Here is a 19,256-nt window from a genome sequence, read left to right as displayed (position 1 = left end):
AAGTCACATGAGGGGACATGTTTTTTAACATTTTAAAAACCTTTATTTCTAATTTTCAAAATTTTTCATCTCCCTAAAGCAACTCTGTGCCCCAGGGAGCTTTTCCAGCGCACACCCGCACGCATGCGTGAGCTTGCGCTCTCGCCCTCCCCCCCACAACACAGGCAGCGCTGAGCGCTGAAGCACACATTGCACACTGGATGGACCTTAATTAACCCGCCAGCATGAAATCGCAGTCCAGCCCCGATCGCGGGCGGCGGTCAGCTTCCCGATCACTCCCACCCGCTCTCGCCGAGCCCGCCCGACGAGGGAAAAGTCCTGGCCTTAATTTTATCGTGCCTTTCACGATCACCGGACATCCCAAAACATTTTACAACCGATGAAACACTTTTTGAAGTGTCGTTAAAACCCATCTGGTTCAATAATGTCCTTTAGGGAAGGAAATCTGCCGTCCCTACCTGGCCTGGCCGACATATAACTCCAGACCCACAGCAATGTGACTGATGTTTAACTGCCCTTCAAAATGGCCGGCTAAGCTATTTAGTTCAAGGGCAATTAGGGATGGACAACAAATGCTGGCCTTGATAGTGGCGCCCATATCCCATGAAAGGATTTTTAAAAACCTCTTGTGTTTTTCCAGTATTTTTTTGTTTTTCATTCCTGTAGTTAGATAACAGTTACAGTTGGAGCTTTTAGTGACATTCTCTTAAGGGTCAATATTTTGACTAAGTGACTAGTTAGATTGAGAATTCAGACTATAGGTCAAAGTTTTAAAGCTGGCAGTGAGCTACTGTGGATGCTGCACAATGTAATTGTTTTCAACCATCAGAAAGGAATGTTACCCCTGAGCATTAATCGTGCATTATTAGCTGGTGTTCTGCCCAACTTTTCAGCTGTTCAACAATAAATGGTGTTAAGGGATGGAATGTGGGAAGAAAATAAATGAGCAAAAGGGGGAATCCTCAAAACAACCAAAGAAGGTGAGTTTTGATGATCTGAAACTGGTGTAGGAATAAGTCACAAGCTGCTCTGTTTTGTCATGCTCAGTAAATATTTAACAGGTGTACCCATGTTGCATTCTCTGATCGGAGAGATTCTATTTTGAGGAAGTGGCCATGAAGGGAAAAACAGTAAAAACTGGAAAATAAGAATACTGGTCCAAACTAGTCTTGTATAACTTAAAATGGAGCACCTGAATTGGTTTTTCCTTCTGGCGAACTGACTTACCACACTGAAATCTCTGAAGTCAGGCACACACAGGATTTGATATCTATCATTTCAGTAGTATGATCTGATGCCTGCCTAAACTTTGTGGTGAATAATATTTTGGATGACCACAAGTTATACAGAGGGTAGAATGTGCCAGGCTGACCAAGAGGAAATAGTCAAACCTAGAGGGTAACAAATGCATGGGTAATGGTTTCAGCAGTGGATGAGCTGAAGTGGGGGAAGTCGGGCAATGTTACAGAGGTAGGCTCCTCTCTATCTCTGTATTCTCTTCCAGCCCCCCAACACTCTGAAATATTTGTGCTCATCTCATCTAACTCTGGCCTCTTGAGCATTCCTAATTTTAACTGCTCCACTATTCACCCCCTAAATCTCTTCACCTGTCAGAGGTGGAAATAGGTGACATTTTTGAAGGTGCAGATATATAGTTGGAAGCTCATCTCGGTGTCCTATGTGACACCAAGGTTACAAACAGTTGGGTTCAGCCTCTTTTGATACTACCACTGTTGATTTTAACCAAGGATCAAGCCTCCTATAAGGTCGTTCATTGACACACCAGGAGGTTAGCATGACACAGAGGCTGCTATTTTATTGAGTAAGTTGACCTTATTCTGTGAAATATATTATTCTGTTCCTCAAGCCTGATGCATAAAATCTTGTTAACCAACCTTTCAAGATCTTACAACACTAAAAGAACTAATCAGAACCTGTTAGGTTTTATAATCATAATCAGAGTACAGTAGGTCTGTTTAAAAATGTCAACCATAGAAAAGAAATTGAGCATTATATTAAAAGAATGAAAGTGTTGGAAGAGTAAAGAATGCAAGGAAGTGTAGAAATGCGGCTGCTTCAGCTATTCCAGTGATTATTCTATTTCAGCTGCCTTGCAGCAGCGAGGAAGGCTGCCTATAGGCCTATGCCTATATCTCTTGCTGAAACTGATCCAGTGGCCCCAAGGTGAAAGGCAAGATGGATGCACTCTGCTGCAGATGATGCACAGTCCTCTGATTTTTCTCTCATTGCCTGGTCTCTGCTAAACAGTTATCTAGTATGACAAGTGTGGAAATCAAGATTCAGTGTTCCAGAGGAAACCTGCATTGAGTCGAAGGCCAGTGTGAAAAAGATTCATCCTCCAACTCCAATTAAGCAGTGCAGAGGTATTGGCAGAGACCAGGGGGCTGGTCATGCACCTGTCCTCTCCAGGGTGTTATGGCACAGTAGATAGTAAATGCCGAGCTGCCCAAATCCCAGAGGGCAGCAAGAAACAGATGCCACAACTGTTCTGCAATTTGTATTGTATTCCGAGATGCATGCCTTGAATTCAGTAGTAATAAATCTACTGAGTCTTTGGGGTTTTTTACAAAACTAAATTAAAGATTTATTAATAGAATAAAAGATTTTAAGAACACAGGTCAACAAATTGCTACTATAATAACTCCTAACTCCTCTAATTAATCTGACTCCCAGTTACACCTCCGTTAAGGCAACTGTAAAAACAAATAAATTACAATAGACCCAGGCAGAGCAACACGATACCCTGGACAGTGATATTCAAAGTGAATTTTCTTAGCTTTGGTTCCTGTAGATAGCTTGATGCACAGGGGCTAGAAACTTTTTGCACTTGCTAGATCTTAGAATTCCTTCTCCCTTACACACAACCTCATCTCCTTTATACATGTTTCTCCCTTTTTAATGTAAATTCCATTGTTCCAATGTCTTTGCAACTTTACTTTCCTCATAATGTAAATCTTTCAAAGTACTAATATTATCAGTAACCTTTGGGAAAAATAAACACACTTGGGCTTAGCTTCTTATGGCTAGGTGTAACATCTTCCCATCTCTTTGAAAGTCAAACTAACCTAATTTATCTAAAAATGCAAATGTTCCTCACATCTCATCTTCTAAAACTCCAACCATGTTTACGTATTTAGCATTTCAAACCAGCTTCCCTTTTGATAACTCAAAAGCTTTATACCAGCTTCCTCCAATTCAATTAAATCCCCCACACAGACATCCAAACAGAGGAACTAATCCAAACACCGCCATTAACCTACCTTTACAATAAATCACAATAATACAAGGGGTGGTATTACCTTGTGGGACTCTCATGCAAAGCTTTAATTTGGGGCCCCTACATATTTAAAAAAATCATCCTTAGATATGGGCATCATTGGCAAGGCCAGCATTTATTATTCATCCCTAAGGGCCTTGAAAACCCGTGTGTTAAAGCAGTAGTTCTCAAACCCATTCATCTGCGGACCACTTAGGTGGAACAAATGACCCCATGGACCATGTACCAGCCCGACCCCACCTGATTTCGCTTGCTGCTGCAAAACATCTCATCAGAATTAATGGAAAGAATGGAGCTGCTTTTGATGAGACACCAATGAGGTGATGTCTGGTTCCAAGCTGGAAAGCATCATTCTCATGTCAGGCTCATTGTTCAGCCAGTTCCTCTTGTTTGTTTTCAGCCTCACAAGTTAAAAATCCAATCCCACAGTTGTATGTTGTAACTGTAATATAAATCTTATAAAATTGCGATGTAATCCCTGCACAACTTGGGCCACGTTAAAGTTGTGTGAGGGACTAAGACCTCACGCTGTATTCTTTCTTTTTATAAAATATACAGAGATATGCTCATTGCTATCTTTAAAGGAGTTTCAAACTAGACAAAGACCTAAAATGGCTGAATCTATGTCTGTCTGTGACCCCAAACAAAAGAAGCTACCTGGCAAAATCGGGGTAACTTGCACATCATTATCTCTGAGGAGCCACTAATGATCCCCTGAGGGCTGCACAGACCAAACTCAAAGAGAGCTGTACAAAGGCCATCAGCATTTCATAACCCAGGCTGGCTAACAGGAGTCTGCTTGTCAGCCAAGGCAAAGGGCCCTGCAAACTTCCTTTCAATTCTTAGTGGTCGAGATTTTTAACAATCTCGGGGACCCAGACGAGGGAATCACGTCCTTTGTCAAAGACAGCCTGGAGAAGTGGGAATCATGTGACATGGGCCTCTGGCTTGTGGAACCAGTAATATTGCCTTGCTGAACTGTAAAGTCTCAGTCGGCTTTTTTACCATCTGAGTAGCAGCCTCACAGACAAGGTGCTCTGGCCCAAGTTGGACATCTGGCCCCATCTACACTGCTTCTGCTATAAATTCTATACAATTGCTTACAAGACTGATTCATCTCTGGATGCCTATCTCATCATGTCAAAACCACTGGGGAAGTGAGCTATGCACCATTGGTTTTCAGCTCACTGGCCTCCCTGAAGAAATACTTCATTGAACTTTGATTCTGGACTCTTGAACCCCTGTGAAACAATATTTCTTTTCCCTATGGTCTCTGCGCTATAAAACTTTCTTTTCTCTATCCTTCTTTACTGTATGAATGCAAAGGAGGCAAAATTGCAACCCTCTTCCTGCATTTTGAGTGTATACAAATAAACTAACTCTTTGAGTTCGTCCTATCTCGAGTTTGCTGTGGGGCTATTAATAGAGAGTTGAACCATACCAAAACCGAGGGGTTGGGAAATACGCCACCACTTATAAAGGAAGAAGCAAATCAAAAACACCTTTCAATGGATGGGTGGTGAGAGTAGAAATTTGTGCTGTTTAAATTAACCCCCCCTCCTGTCCATAATAGTTGTGTGACATCACAAGAATGGTGGGGTTGGGGCTTCTGGCCTGTTTTCTTGTATAGTCTCATCTGCGACCTGCATTTTGGATGAGCCCATGGACCACCTTCAGCACCCTCATGGACCGCTGTGGTCTGTGGACCACACTTTGAGAACTACTGTGATAAAGGTACTCCCACAATGCTGTTTAGTGGAGAGAGGGGGGTGGGGAGGGCACGTGCCAGGATTTTAATCAAACGACAATGAAGGTTTTACATTTCCAACACAGGATGGTGTGAGACTTGGAGGGCACCTTGCAGGTAGTAGTGTTCCCATGCAACTACTGCCCTTGTCCTTCTAGGCGGTGGAGGTCAGCAGCCTGGGACATGCTGTTGAAGAAGCCTTGAGTACATTCTGTGGATAGTACACATTGCAGTCACAGTGGTGGAGAGAGTGAACATTTAAGGTGGTGAATGGGCTTCTGTTGAGGCAGGTTGCTTTTTATTGGATCGTGGTAAGCTGCTTGAATGCTGTTGGAACTGTACTCATCCAAGTGGAGAGCAATGTTCCCTCTAAGCTGCACAGCAACCCAAATATTCCCACATAGGCTGCACTCAAGTCAGCTGATTTAAGCTTGGGTGAGTTCATGGTGTTGCATAAATATCTAATAGACTCATATACTTGAACAAATTACCCACGCACAACAAAGGAAAATTAGAGGGAATGTTGGTGGAAAGTATTTCATGACACTCCTAACTTGTGCCTCGTAGGTGATGGAGAGACTTTGGGGTATCAGGGGATTAGCAACTTGTCGCAGAATACCCAGGCTATAATCTACTCTAGTAGCCATAACATTTATATGGTTGGTCCAGTTGATTTTCTGGTCAATGGCAACCCCTAGGCAGTTGAAAGTGAAGGATGTGGTGATAGTATTACTATTAAATGTCACAGAGAGGTGTTAGACTCTCTCTTGTTGGAAATGGTCTTTGCCTGGCACCTATGCGGTGCAAATGTTATTTGCCAGCTAACATCCCATATCTGGATGTTGTCCAGATCTTGTTCCCTGCAGACATGACCTGCGTCAACGTATTAGGAGTTGCGAATTGAACTAGACAATGATCCTAAATACTTGTCACTCATCAACAGATCCAGTTTGAGCTGTTGTCTAGCTCAGGGTTCTGTGCAATTGCTCGGGTTGCATGATCCTACTGCTGTCCCTGGGCTTTTCGACTGCAGAATGCTCATGGCCCTATAAAAAGAAAGGGTAGAAAATTGAAGCTGGGCGCTATTAAAAAGTTAATATACTGAGTCAAAATGGTACTTGATGGCAAAACAAAAATAATTGATCTTAGAAATCCTTTCATCACATCTCTCTGCTTCCTGTCAGACTCTCATGTTACTTTAGTTTTGCCATTGTAACATTTGCTACACCTACTGTATACAGTGAATCCCAAACTATCATGGGTAATGCAGATGTGCATTAAAAGGCAACAGCGGAAGAGAGGGATGGAGGTCTACTGCTGAGTGCACAATGCTGAATGTAGAATTCTGAGCATGGGTTTAAGCCTCGAGTTGCGCCATAAAGAGCCAGCATAAATGAGGCATAATTATGGATGCTGGCAGTAATGTCATCAGCCGTGTTAGCCATGTGTATTGGGAACTCCTGCCATGGAACCGTACTGTGAAGTATGATTGTACTTATCCACCCCCCGACCCCCGCCACCCGCATCACTAAAAGAAACCTGACTTCTGATATTTTTTAATTTGCCTTTTGAGTGGTGAAACCTTTTCTCCATTTTCATATCGTACAGCTCTTTCATTTGGTATCTGCAAAAATATGAATTTAATACAGAGTAAAATCAGATTCCATATTTTTGTATATTCCCAAATTTCATCTGCCTTAGTGTTATCACTGACTGCAGAAAATCTTTCCAAGATGCACTCTTAATCAATATTGTATCACACATTGTATGGAAGGCCCTGCTTATACAAAAGAGAAATGATGGCACAGTGGCATTGTTCCTGGACTAGTAATCCACACACCCAGGGTAATGCTCTGAGGACCTGGGTTCAAATCCTGCCACAGGTGGTGGAATTTGAATTCAATTAAAATACTAATGATGACCATGAAATGATTGCTGTAAAAATCATTCTGGTTCACTAATGCTGTTAGGGAAGCAAATCTATTGTTCTTACCTGGTTCACATGTGACTCCAGAACCACAGCAATGTGGTTGACACTTAAATGACCCAGCAAAACACTCAGATGTATCAAAGTCACAAAAAAAGGAATGAAACTGGATGGACAACCCGGCATTGACCTAGGCACCATGACCTTGCCCATGTTTGATCACGTACTGCCCTCCCTCAGCTGATGAATCAGGGCTCCTCCATGTTGAACACCACCCGGAGGAGGCACTGAGGGTGTCAAGGGTGCAGAATGTACTCTGGGTGGGAGACTTCAAAGTCCATCACAAATAGTGGCTGAGTCCTAAAGGACATAACTGGGTTTGTGGCAGGTGGTGAGGGAACCAACAAGAGGGAAAAACATAATTGACCTCATCCTCACCAACCTGCCTGCCACAGATACATCTGTCCATGACAGTATTGGTAGGAGCGACCACTGCACAGTCCTTGTGGAGACAATGTCCCGCCTTCATATTGAGGATACCCTCCATCGTTTTGTGTGACACTACTACCGTGCTCAATGGAATGGATATTGAACAGATCTAGCAACTCAAGACTAGGCATCCATGAGGTGCTGTGGGCCATCAGCATCAGCAGAATTGTACTTGAACACAATCATGGCCCAGAATATCTCCCACTCTACCAACGCCACCAAAACAGGAATCAAGCCTGGTTCAATGAAGAGTGCTGGAGGGCATGCAGGGAGCATCACCAGGCATACATGAAAATGAGGTGTCAACCTGGTGAAGCTATAACACAGGACTACTTGTGTGCCAAACAGCGTAAGCGGCAAGGGATAGACAGAGCTAAGCCACAACCAACGGAATAGGCCTAAGCTCTGCAGTCCTGCCACATCCAGTCATGAATGATGGTGGACAATTAAACAGCTCGCTGGAGGAGGAGGCACCACAAATATCCCCATCCTCAATGATGGAGGTGCCCAGCACATCAGTGCAAAAGTTGGGCTGAAGCATCTGCTACAATCTTCAGCCAGATGTGCCGAGTGGATGATCCATCTCGGCCTCCTCCAGAGGTCCCCAGCATCACAGTTGCCAGTCTTCAAGCAATTTGATTCACCCCACATGATATCAAGAAATGGCTGAAGGCACTGGATACTGCAAAGGCTATGGCCCTGACAATATCCTGGCAATAGTACTGAAGACTTGTGCTCCAGAAACTTGTCACATCCCTAGCCAAGCTGTTCCAGTACAACTATAACACTGGCATCTACCCAGCTATGTGGAAAATTGCCCAGGTATGCCCTGTACAAAAAAGCAGGACAAATCCTACCCAGCCAATTACCGCCTCATCAGTCTACTCTCGATCATCAAAGTAATGGAAGGGGTCATCAACAGTGCGATCAAGTGGCACTTGCTTAGAAATAACCTGCTCACTGACGCCTAGTTTAGGTTCCTCCAGTTCCTGACCTCATTACAGCCTTGGTTCAAACATGGACAGAAGAGCTGAGCTCCCAAGGTGAGGTGAGAGTGACTGCCCTTGATGACATCAAGGCAGCATTTGACTGAGCGTGGCATCAAGGAGCCCTAGCAAAACTAGAGTCAATGGGAATCAGGGGGAAAACTCTCTGCTGGTTGGAGCCATACCTAGCACAAAGGAAAATGATGGTGGTTGTTGGAGGTCAGTCATCTCAGCTCAAGGGCATTACAGCAGGATTCCTCAGGATAATGTCCTCAGCCCGGCCATCTTCAGCTGCTTCATCAATGACCTTCCTCCCATCATAAGGTCAGAAGTGGGGATGTTCACTGATGGTTGCACAATGTTCAGTACCATTCGCGATGACTCAGATATTAAAGCAGTCCATGTCCAAATGCAACAAGACGTGGACAATATCCAGGCTTGGGCTGACAACTGGCAACTAACATTCCCGTCACACAAGTGTCAGGCAATGACCATCTCTGACAAGAGAGAATCCAACCATCGCCCACTATCAACATCCTAGGGGTTACCATTGACCAGAAACTGAACTGGACTAGGCATATACATACTGTGGCCACAAAAGCAGGTCAGAGGCTAGGAATCGTGTGATGAGTAACTCATCTCCTGAATCCCCAAAGCCTGCCCACCCTCTACAAGGCACAAATCAGGAGTGTAATGGAATACCCCCCACTTGACCGGATGAGTGCAGCTCCCACAACACTCAAGAAGCTTGATTCGCACCACATCCACAAAAATTCACTCCCTGCACCACCGATGCACAGTGGCAGCAATGTGTACCATCTACAAGATGGTACAAGAATTCACCAAGGCTCCTTCAACAGCACCTTCCAAACCCACGACCACTACCATCTAGACGGACAAGGGCAGCAGATAGATGAGAACACCACCACCTGGAAGTTCCCCTCCAAGTCATTCACCATCCTGACTTGGAAATATATTGTCATTCCTTCACTGTTGCTGGGTCAAAATCCTGGAACTGCCTTTCTAACAGCACTGCAGGTGCAGCACCACATGGACTGCAGCGGTTCAAGAAGGCAGCTCACCACCACCTTCTCAAGGGCAACTAGGGGTGGGCAATTAATGGTGGCCCAGCCAATGAAGCCCACATCTAGTGAATGAAAAAAAAAGCCACCAGATCTGTCGGTACACATTGAATTCTTTTATCAAATGTGTATGTCACAATTTATATCAGTTTTTCTGCCTTCTTCCCCATTTCTCTCTTGAAGACAGGCTAGGCAGTGCCACAGGTGCTGATGTTTCCCTTTTCCTAAGGTGCTGCCTTAGTAAACATTCCTGTACACAGGTACACTATGCAGCAGCACATTAGTATATCACTGGCAATGTCCTCCGCCGTACCTCAACTACCATGAGATTAGCATCCTTGGATTTGCTGCCATTTTATTCTGCACTAGAAGATAAAATCTTTCAGCACAATTTTTTTTAAGAAGCACGATAATTTATTTTCCTGAAAGTAACCTGTGGATATTTATTATGTTGTTTGACCCCAGTGTTTATCCTTGGTGAAAGTATATGGGGTACATCTTCTAAAACTTACAGCTGTGCAGCTTACAGGCAATATTAGACACAAGCATTTCTTAGTGTCAACTCCTACCCCTCGACTACCCCAAGCTCCTCCTCACTTTCACTCAAAATGCTTCCTCCTCAAACTCACTACTTAAATATCTGAACTTGTGCTTTCAACAAGGTGGTGTAGATGATACAGCATACTGTCTGGTGCTTGCAATGTTGGCAACATTGGGAACTATAGCTAGCTTCTGGAGTTAAAGAACTGTTTGGCTAATAGGTGTGGAGTGATTTAAGAAATGGTACAGAATATGCAGAGAGCTAATTCTAATGTTAAATTAGGAGGCAAGAGATTAAAACAGTGCACTTTAATTAACAAAACACTAATTTGACATTCTAAAGTTGAAGGTATAATTTAAGTTAAAATAAATATCCTTATAGTCAAAATGTGGCAGATTATGGACAGTAGAATTTACAATGTCCAGGCGATCAGATGATGACCATTTGGGCAATCTTAAAAGGCTCATCAATGCACCCGCCTGTTGGTGGTTATAATAACTCTCTCTCGTGGCTGGAACAATAAAGATATGACACATGTCATGCATGAAAACTTTGGTGGGAGGGTGGGGGATGGTGGGGTGGATTTTGAGGGATCCTGCCTGGCACAAATGGGTAGTAGCACCTTGAAGAGCACAGAGAACAGCTTCCTGCTCCATTCCAGCCATCACTATTTTGCTGGAGTCCTCAGACTAGATGGCTGCCTAAAGCAGGTGCACTGGTAATTTAACTATTTAAAATGAGTTCCATGATGTCAAGAGGACCCCAATGCCATTTTAGAACTTAACTGAGGGAGAATTTCAGATCACTCGCCAGCATAAACTGCCTGAGGATAATATTCATTTATATTGAGGTTTGCATTTATTCCTAAAAATAGGGCACAATGTATTACACGAACGCTAAGGGGTTTTAATGTGAACATTTCCAATGAGAATTTCCACTGTTATGTTAGCAGAATAAGCAGAGGTGTCAAAGCTGTTCATATTAGACATCACAGATAGTTCATACAGATTTTATATTTAACTCGGGTTAGTCTCCTATATTCACCCTGCTCTCTTTACATAGGACGGTAGGACAGTGATGGTTGCCTTTGTTAACTTGGAAGGAAGCTTGATTGAGCAGATTAGGGAAAGAATCTTCTGACAGTCAAACCAGCCAAGACTGGACTGCCTCTCTCAAACAAAAATTTTCAGTTTGTTGGGAGTCCAGCATTCTGTTTTCGTACCAAATGGATTCCTCGATAATTTTTTATTGGTTCTTTGAATTGTATGAATACAGGTATCCTTCAAGAGCCAATAAGTGTTGTTTGGTCGTACATCTTTAAGAAGCAAGACATGAAAAGAGTTTTATCAGACACCATCATAACTTGCTTTTCAATGTTTATGTTGCTTTGATATCTTAATGAGCAATTAGCATTGCACTAACTGTGCAGGGGCTGATGCAGTGTTCACAGGAAGTACAGTTTGGAGAATCAGGGCTACAACTCATGTTCCCTTCGAGAGCAGCTCATTATGGTATCACACACCTGATCACCAGAAAAACCTTAATTGGAGAAGATAAGGTTGAGCACTTTGAGAGGCCGGGGAGTACAGGGAGTTAGCTGGCTTTCGTTTTCCTTCTGAAATGTGGGTTCAGATCCATCTTGAACAAATGGCTTTAAGGATTGTCTCAGTCCAATGGGAATGTGCTTAAATTGTCCCTAAAAAGATATTCATCACTATACTCATCCATTGTTATGAATGCGAAGTTTTATAAGATGTTATGTTTGGACTGTCTCTTTTAATTTAAGATAAAAGAGATGCCCTGGAAAAGGGGAATGGTGTGAAGTTGTATTGGACTGTGCCCAGCACCAGGGCAGGTGAGGATTACAATAATGACAGGGGGTCCAGGTCAAGGCCAACTGAAACCTAAGTGCCATATCTCACATCTGAATACAAAGAGACAGGCAGCTGTCCTTCTTTAGAAGATGTTTACTGGTCGAAGAGATGAACACTTGGAATTTATGGCCAGGGGAAGGAATCACCAGATTGAGCTTTGCTGCTGGAGGTCAGTTCAAGATTTCTCAGTAGACTGAGATAAAGAACCTTCAATCATTGGACATTACAACTCAGTGAACGGGGAGAAGTGAGCCCATTGGAAGCTGGGAGTAACTTTGGACTGTTTCTTGTAAAGATTACAATTCTGCGGAGAGCTTGCTGTAATGTAATGCAGTGTGGGGTTATCGGTTGTGTTAAAGCACCAGTGAGAAACATCTTTCCTGTAGTTTAGACTATTAGTTGCCTGAGTAAACAATGTTTAGTCAATGTTGATTTTAATTTGTTTGTTATAGAAAAAAGGCTTTAAACTTGAAATCTTGTTGTGTTTAAGTTTGTCATTGGGAATTCAAATCACTTTTTTTTCCAAACCCAGAGACTAGAAATGAGTACACTAGAATTTGCCAGAGTTTTAATGAACAAGATTTCACAATTACTTTTACTGTATTGATTTATCAGCATAGCTAAGTCTGTTGCTGAAGCATTTTTGGAATGAGAAGTCCTGTCTGCGAATGCCTTGCAACAATTAACAAAGGTTAATTTGAAGGCAGTGGCAGAGGAATTGGAAATAGATTTAAAAGTTGGGGCTAAGAAGGCAGAGATCGTTGAAGCTCAACACTTTCAACTTGAGGAAGAGGAAAATAATCCCGATAGCATGCAGTTTGAGTTAGCTGGAATTCAATTGCAAATGAAGCAACTTGAATTCCAAAGGAAAAAGAAAGAAAGAAAGCGAAATACAAAAACTTGAATTAGGACTCCAAAGCTCAAGAGAACAGAGAAACCTAGAGTGTCAAAGAGAAAGAGAAAAGGAAAACTTAGAAAGGGGAAAACTTCAATTCTAGAGAGAAAAGGAAGCAAGAAAGTTTGATCTAGACAAAGAAAAACTTAGATTACGCAGACAGGGAGGGAAAAGAGAACTTGACAATGATTCAGTGAGAAAGGAGTTGAAATATATTTTATTGTTTGAAGGAAATTGCCATGAAGTTGCAATGACCAGAGGAAAGTTGGAAGGTTTTATTGCAAAGCATGCTTGTAGGGAAAGCAGTAGAAGTATACTCATCTTTATATAATATACAATCTAGTGATGATGATAAAGTGAAGAATGCTGTTCTCAATGCCTATGAGTTAACTCGGGAAGCATACAGGCAAAAGTTTAGGAATTTAAGGAAGAAACAGAAATAGACTTTGTGGAATTTGCTAGAGAAAAGGAAATGATATCTAATAGTTGGTATAGAGCTAATAAGATTGAGCAAGATTTTGAAAACCTTAAAGGAGTAATGCTAGTGGATGAATTTAAAACCAAGGTCCCACCTAGAAGACCATATAGTTTCTAAGATAAGGGTAGCTGATGACAATTAATTGTCTCACAAACATGTGAATAGCTGCAGACTATTGCAAACCCACACAGAAACTGGAGAGTTAAGAAATCTGATGGTGAACAAAACACTGGTTATGGGAGGAAGATAGCAGAAATGAAAAGACTGTTACTCCTCAAAGTACTAAAAAAGACAATGTGGAGGATAAGTATAATTGGAGGGGACTAACATGTTATTTTTTCCATAAGAGGGGACATATCAAAGCAGATTGTTGTAAATTAAAAAGTAAGACTATGGCATTTATGGGAGTGCATGGTATCTTTTCAGGAAATAGTGTACTTGTAGGTGGAGCTGGTGACAAACCAATAGCTTTGAATGTATTTATTATTGAAAAAAACCAGAGCATAGAGAATTATAAAATTTTTATGTTCAAGGGCGAAGTCTCTGCATTTTCATCCAGTAAAGCAGGCAAACAAATTAATATTCATAGAGATATGGGGGCAACACATTGCTGATGGTGGTAGTTGATGGGAAACTCTCTCCAGAAGGTTCACTATATAAGAATGCATTGACTAAGGTTGTTTAAATGTTCCATTGCATAATGTTGTGGTTTCATTTCAGGTACTGTAGATTTGGGAATTGTATTGAAGTTACCTATTAGCGGTGCCAATTTTGTACCAGGAAATGACCTAGCTAGATATAAGATGTTGCCATCTCCAGCGATATCAGCCAAGTCCAGTGAATCTGTTGAAATTTTTAAAATATACAGGAGAAATCAAGCGATGTGCAAACATCCATGACTATCTGTAATTCTGCTGTAGGAATAACTGTTTGAACTAAAGATGTATTCAAAGAGTCAAAAGCTCAGACTGCTGAGGTTAAAGGGACATTGGAATATCAGGCTGACAACTAAGAGTTGATGGCAGCTAGAGGCGAATTGAAGCTGTCTGAATTAAACCTGCAGGCAGACCCTAAACAAGAAGTGTCAAAACAGATAGCAGCCACGCTCAAAGCTGATGATGGAACAAAGGAAAGCACTTCTTTAAAACTGAATACCTTCACTGTAACTAATACTGATACCATTGGACTGTGAGGAAGGGTTCATATTTTTAAACATAAATTAAAACCTCAAAATGACAATCCCGTTGCTCTTATAAGAAAAGAATTAGGCAAAGCTTGTGCTGAGTGGGAAAATGAAAAACAATAAGAATTTAAAAGAATTAGTCAACTGACTAAAAATGATTATCAAGATTTTTTTTTGTCTGATCATCAATGTTACCTTAATGAATTTCCTAAAACAGCTAAGGAGGATTTTATTTGGCAGAAGAATAAACTGCTTCCACAGAAGAAGGCAGTATTAAATCTGCATCTCCTGGAGAAGAACAGTGAAAATTTAAATAATGGGAACGCACTTTAAGGTAAAACTAATCCTGCAGTTAAACAGGAGAAGGACAATTTAGCCATGTGGCTGGTTGAGACTTTCTTTGCAGATTTTGACATTAAAAAATCTGCTGCTATGTAGGAGAATAGGGATCAGGAGTACTGTGTAGTTCAAAGACTGTGCGAAAAGATCAACACCCTGATGACAATGCAGTTTATAGTGTTAAAGAAGAACAAAAGGAGTTGCTAAATCCAGAGGGAATGTCAGAAATCAACAAAGTTGTCCTTTACAAAGTTAGCAGACCAGACCAAGTATACAATTTTCTGACCCAGGACATAGAAAAGCTGTAAAATTTGTTTGAAATGACAAAGAAGATTTGCTATGAAGGGTGACAGAAGGTAAAGCCACCAGTAGTAAAGTGAACTCTCATTCACATGAATGTTGGAATTCCAAGAATACATACAAATAGGACTTTAAATTCTATTTGTCACGAGATTGAGTGTTACGGGTTAAATCGTAGAATGCTGCCAAGGTGGAAACTGTTAACTGGTAAAATGTGACAATAAGGAAGAGAACATTACATTTCCTGTATGTAGTAAGTTAGTTGATAAGACGTTTACAATGCTATAGTTTGATAGCGTTGCAGAAAAAATATTTCTACAGTAATAATTTTACATGATTTTGGGGGAGATGTTATGAAGGTTATAAGATGGTTATGTTTTGGACTTTGTCTTCTAAGTTAAGGTAAAAGAGGATGCCCTGGAAAAAGGGGATGGTGTGAAATTGTATTAGACTGTGTCTAGCAACAAGGCAAGTGATAATTACAATATGGACAGGGTGTCTAAGTCAAGACTTACTGAAACAAAAGTGCCATATTTCACACTGGAACACAAAAGGGAGGATTTTCCAGCCCCGCCCACCACTGGGATCATCCAGTCCTGCTGAAATTCAATGGACATTTGGCTGGGCCGCCGAAACACCCGCTGCGGATCCCACCATGGCAGGGCTGGAAAATCCCTGCCAAAGAGAGAAGCAGTTGTTCTTGCTTTGTGCAGACACACAGACTCCCAGGAAGTCTGACTTAAATAATCCTGGACACAGAGCAGGAGCGAGAGAGTCCCAGAGAGAAATACATGGACAGCAACTGCTGCGGTTAGCAAATAGTCAAAGGCTGTTTTTCTAAATTAGCTACCAGACAGTATGTGGTTGAGAAGACTTCTCTGGTCGAAGAGATGGAATCTGTGGAAATTTAAGTACACTGGAAGATTCGTCCTGATGTAGCCAGGGGAAGAAATCAGCAGAGTGAGTTGTGTTGCTGAAGGTCGGTTTGAGATTTCACAGAAGACTGAGGGGAAAGGACCTGCAACCATCATTGGATGTTATGACCCAGCTAAAAAGGAGATGTGAATCAGCTAGAAACTGGAAGTAACTTTGGACTGTTTCCTGTGAAGCCTGTAATTCAGTAGAGAGCCTGCTGTAAAGTATAAATGTGGCGTGGAGTATTTGTGTGTGTTAAAATACTAATGACAGATGCCTTTTCTGTAGTTTAGAGTATCAGTTGCCAATGAAGTAATGTTTAGTCAAGTTGATTTTAGTTTGATTGTTACAGTAAAAGTCTTAAAACTTGAAATTTTATTGTGCGATTCTTTTAAGTTGGTCAAAGGGAATTCAAATCTTCTTTAAAACTATTGGTCTCTAAGAGGATCATCACATCATAGATACCATTGAAAAAGTCATATCAGTACAATGAAATTGTTCCTCTGAAATTGATGAAGGAGCACTTTGTCGCACTGAGTAAGGAACTTTATTCTTAACTGCTGTACTTGACCAGAGAGCACTTGGTGATTGCAATGGTAAAAATATTTAATTTCCTCCATTAACATTCTGACTTTCTGAGCATAGAACAATTTTGAAGCATTTTGTTGTCTAAAGAAAAAAACACATTGAAAAATTCAAAACTTTCAGTAAAAGTATTTAAAAATGAGGGCCAAGGAAATGTGTTGCCTGACTATATTGTGCACAATTCCAAAATGAGGTTATCTACATGGAAATGAGATAATGACTTATGCATTATTGCAATCGAATAATGTAATTGTGATGTTAATAATTGCACTTTATTGATGGTAATTATAAATATATATTATTTTCCCCCTTTGCTTTCTCCACAGACTGCCCAGACAGTCATGCTGGTCATTGCAGTGTTTCTTCTGTCCTGGCTGCCCCACCATATCATAACTATGTGGGTTGAATTTGGAAACTTCCCCCTAACCGAGGCATCATTTGCATTCAGGATCATCTCTCACTGTATGGCATATGGAAATTCCTGCATCAACCCCATAATATATGCGTTCCTCTCAGAAAATTTTCGGAAAGCCTGCCATCAAGTCTTCAAATGTAAATTCCTTTTTCCACAACCCATTGAGGGGAAGGTGGTCAGGATTCGCATGGAGAACTTTTCTACAACCCCTTCAACGACAAATGCTTGAAAGCAATGCATTTTGATCTGCCCATTGTGACTGAGCATGCAGGCTGTGCATGTGCACTTCTGCAATTGCACATCCAGTGAGGGCGAATGGTAAAATTAACGGAATATAGAATTCAGACATTCAAAAGAATTGATGATGATGGTGCCTGCAGATTTCATTACGTTGTCACTATGGTGACACAGAAGTTTGAAGTCCCATACCAGCTTCATGAAACAGAAGTTGAAAACACGCATTGACATTCAACCATTTGATGTGAAAAGCCTAACGTTAAAAATGGTTTCAGCAGCATATGAACATCCATTGAAGGCTGGGAAATAGTTAATAAAAGTACTGACTTGTGTGCTGCTGTACTGTCACGTACTGACTGGGTATGGACTGTTCAAGATATCCTGTTTGTGGTACAGGAGATGTGTAATGAGATTAAGCAAATGTCACGAAGGAAAATTCTAATCAGATGCAGAACTGGATCTTTTTAGAATGGTTGTGTATTGACACAACAATGACTTAATGCAGTCATTTTTATAACAATTACAGTGTTTATATTAGTTAACATGAAAGGTTTTGGTTGTTGTTTGTAGATGTGTAAGAACACAGCATCACAACTCAATCCAATATGGCTTAATTTGAATCTATTTAGAATCTCAAACTAGTTTTTGAATTCAGTTCCATTTGGATTTAGAAGAGATTTTGAGTTGGTATAATTTCAGCCACTGGTCCAATTTGAAAGTTGGTAAAGGAAGCTTGAAATTCTAATAAATGAAATCAGAATTCTATTAGTCAAATTAAACAAATAATTATGATGGTTAAAATGATAAACAAAAGTACTGGACCAATTGCTCTAATGTAGGCCACTGGACTGTAGCTGTGACAAAGGTTTTTCAGTAGGAATAAATTCCTGAATCCTGTGATTTTGTCCGCTTCAGAACAATTGTGTTATCAGTCACCACCTTGCCTGTTCCAAATTAAAACAGGTATAGGTAATTGTCGAAGATAACACTTGCAGCAGTCGATAAAACTGATTCCATCCTTTGTAGAAGGATGGTTCATAGGATGATTTTGCATCCTGTTCCCTGAGTTTGAATCCAGTCCACACTACTGAGAATACAGCTTCTCTCTCTCAGCTGTAAAGGTCCTAAGTAAATAGATTTGTGCTTCTTAATTCAGTTTTAAGTGGACATCGATATTCTAATGATTTTGACCCTTACTGGCAGGACCCAAAGGTGAGTAATGTGAGGAATGATTTAATCCCGGTGCGGTAGGTGATTTCTTCCAAGGTTGAGGAAGAGAAGAAGGCTTATAACCCATGTTCTTGCCTGGGAATTTATGATGCCCTAAACTGATTTGTCCACGAACACTGACATTTGTTACCTTTATGACCACAAAAAGAATCACACCCAAAAGTGATTAAAAAATCAGTCTGAATTTTGGTTTTAGAGATGTAAAATCTACATTCTTTCTGATATGCTTTGTTCTACTGCACACTCCAGTGACTGAAACCACTCACCAGCGAATAGAATACAGGCATAAAATGACAACCAGACAACAGATGTTAAGACATGTTTTCCTTGCACTGGAAGTATTGGGAGAATTTATTACTGGCAATACTAGTGGAAATTCCACCAAAAGTTCGTACTTTCTATTTGTGAAATGTGATATTTAGATTGTGTGCAGACCGTTATGGTGTGCAGTGGGCAAATCAGCTATCTCAGAACAAGTTGTGATTAACGTTGTTTATTAGGAAGGGTTTTAATTCTGGGTCCCACACAGAGAGACACTGGCTGGGATTTTCCGTGCTCACCAACGTTGGGCGTGTTCTGTGGCGTGAGTGGACAATATGGTGCAATCGGTTTCATGACGGCGTGAAACCAGTTGCGATCATCAGCTCAGCTTGCCGATGGCAGGCCGCATTTCCCGCCATCGGATGTCAGGAACCTCATTGTAATACATCAACATATCATTATAAGGCCAGTCCG

General features: G+C 41.2%; 1 protein-coding gene across 1 annotated transcript in view; it reads left to right on the top strand.

The window, feature by feature from the left end:
- galr1b (galanin receptor 1b) overlaps nucleotides 1–18,566 on the top strand; it is a 31,759-nt gene extending 13,193 nt beyond the window's left edge. Inside the window, exon 3 of the mRNA XM_078542963.1 lies at nucleotides 16,966–18,566. Within this exon, the coding sequence (XP_078399089.1) occupies nucleotides 16,966–17,283 (318 nt within the window). The 3' untranslated portion in view covers nucleotides 17,284–18,566. The remainder of the gene's footprint in view (nucleotides 1–16,965) is intronic.
- The last annotated feature ends 690 nt before the right edge of the window (nucleotides 18,567–19,256 follow it).

This window comes from Cetorhinus maximus, chromosome 6 (assembly GCF_964194155.1).
Source record: "Cetorhinus maximus chromosome 6, sCetMax3.hap1.1, whole genome shotgun sequence".
NCBI lineage: Eukaryota > Metazoa > Chordata > Chondrichthyes > Lamniformes > Cetorhinidae > Cetorhinus > Cetorhinus maximus.
Note: the sequence above shows the minus strand (reverse complement) of the source record. Positions and strands in the feature narration are given on the sequence as shown.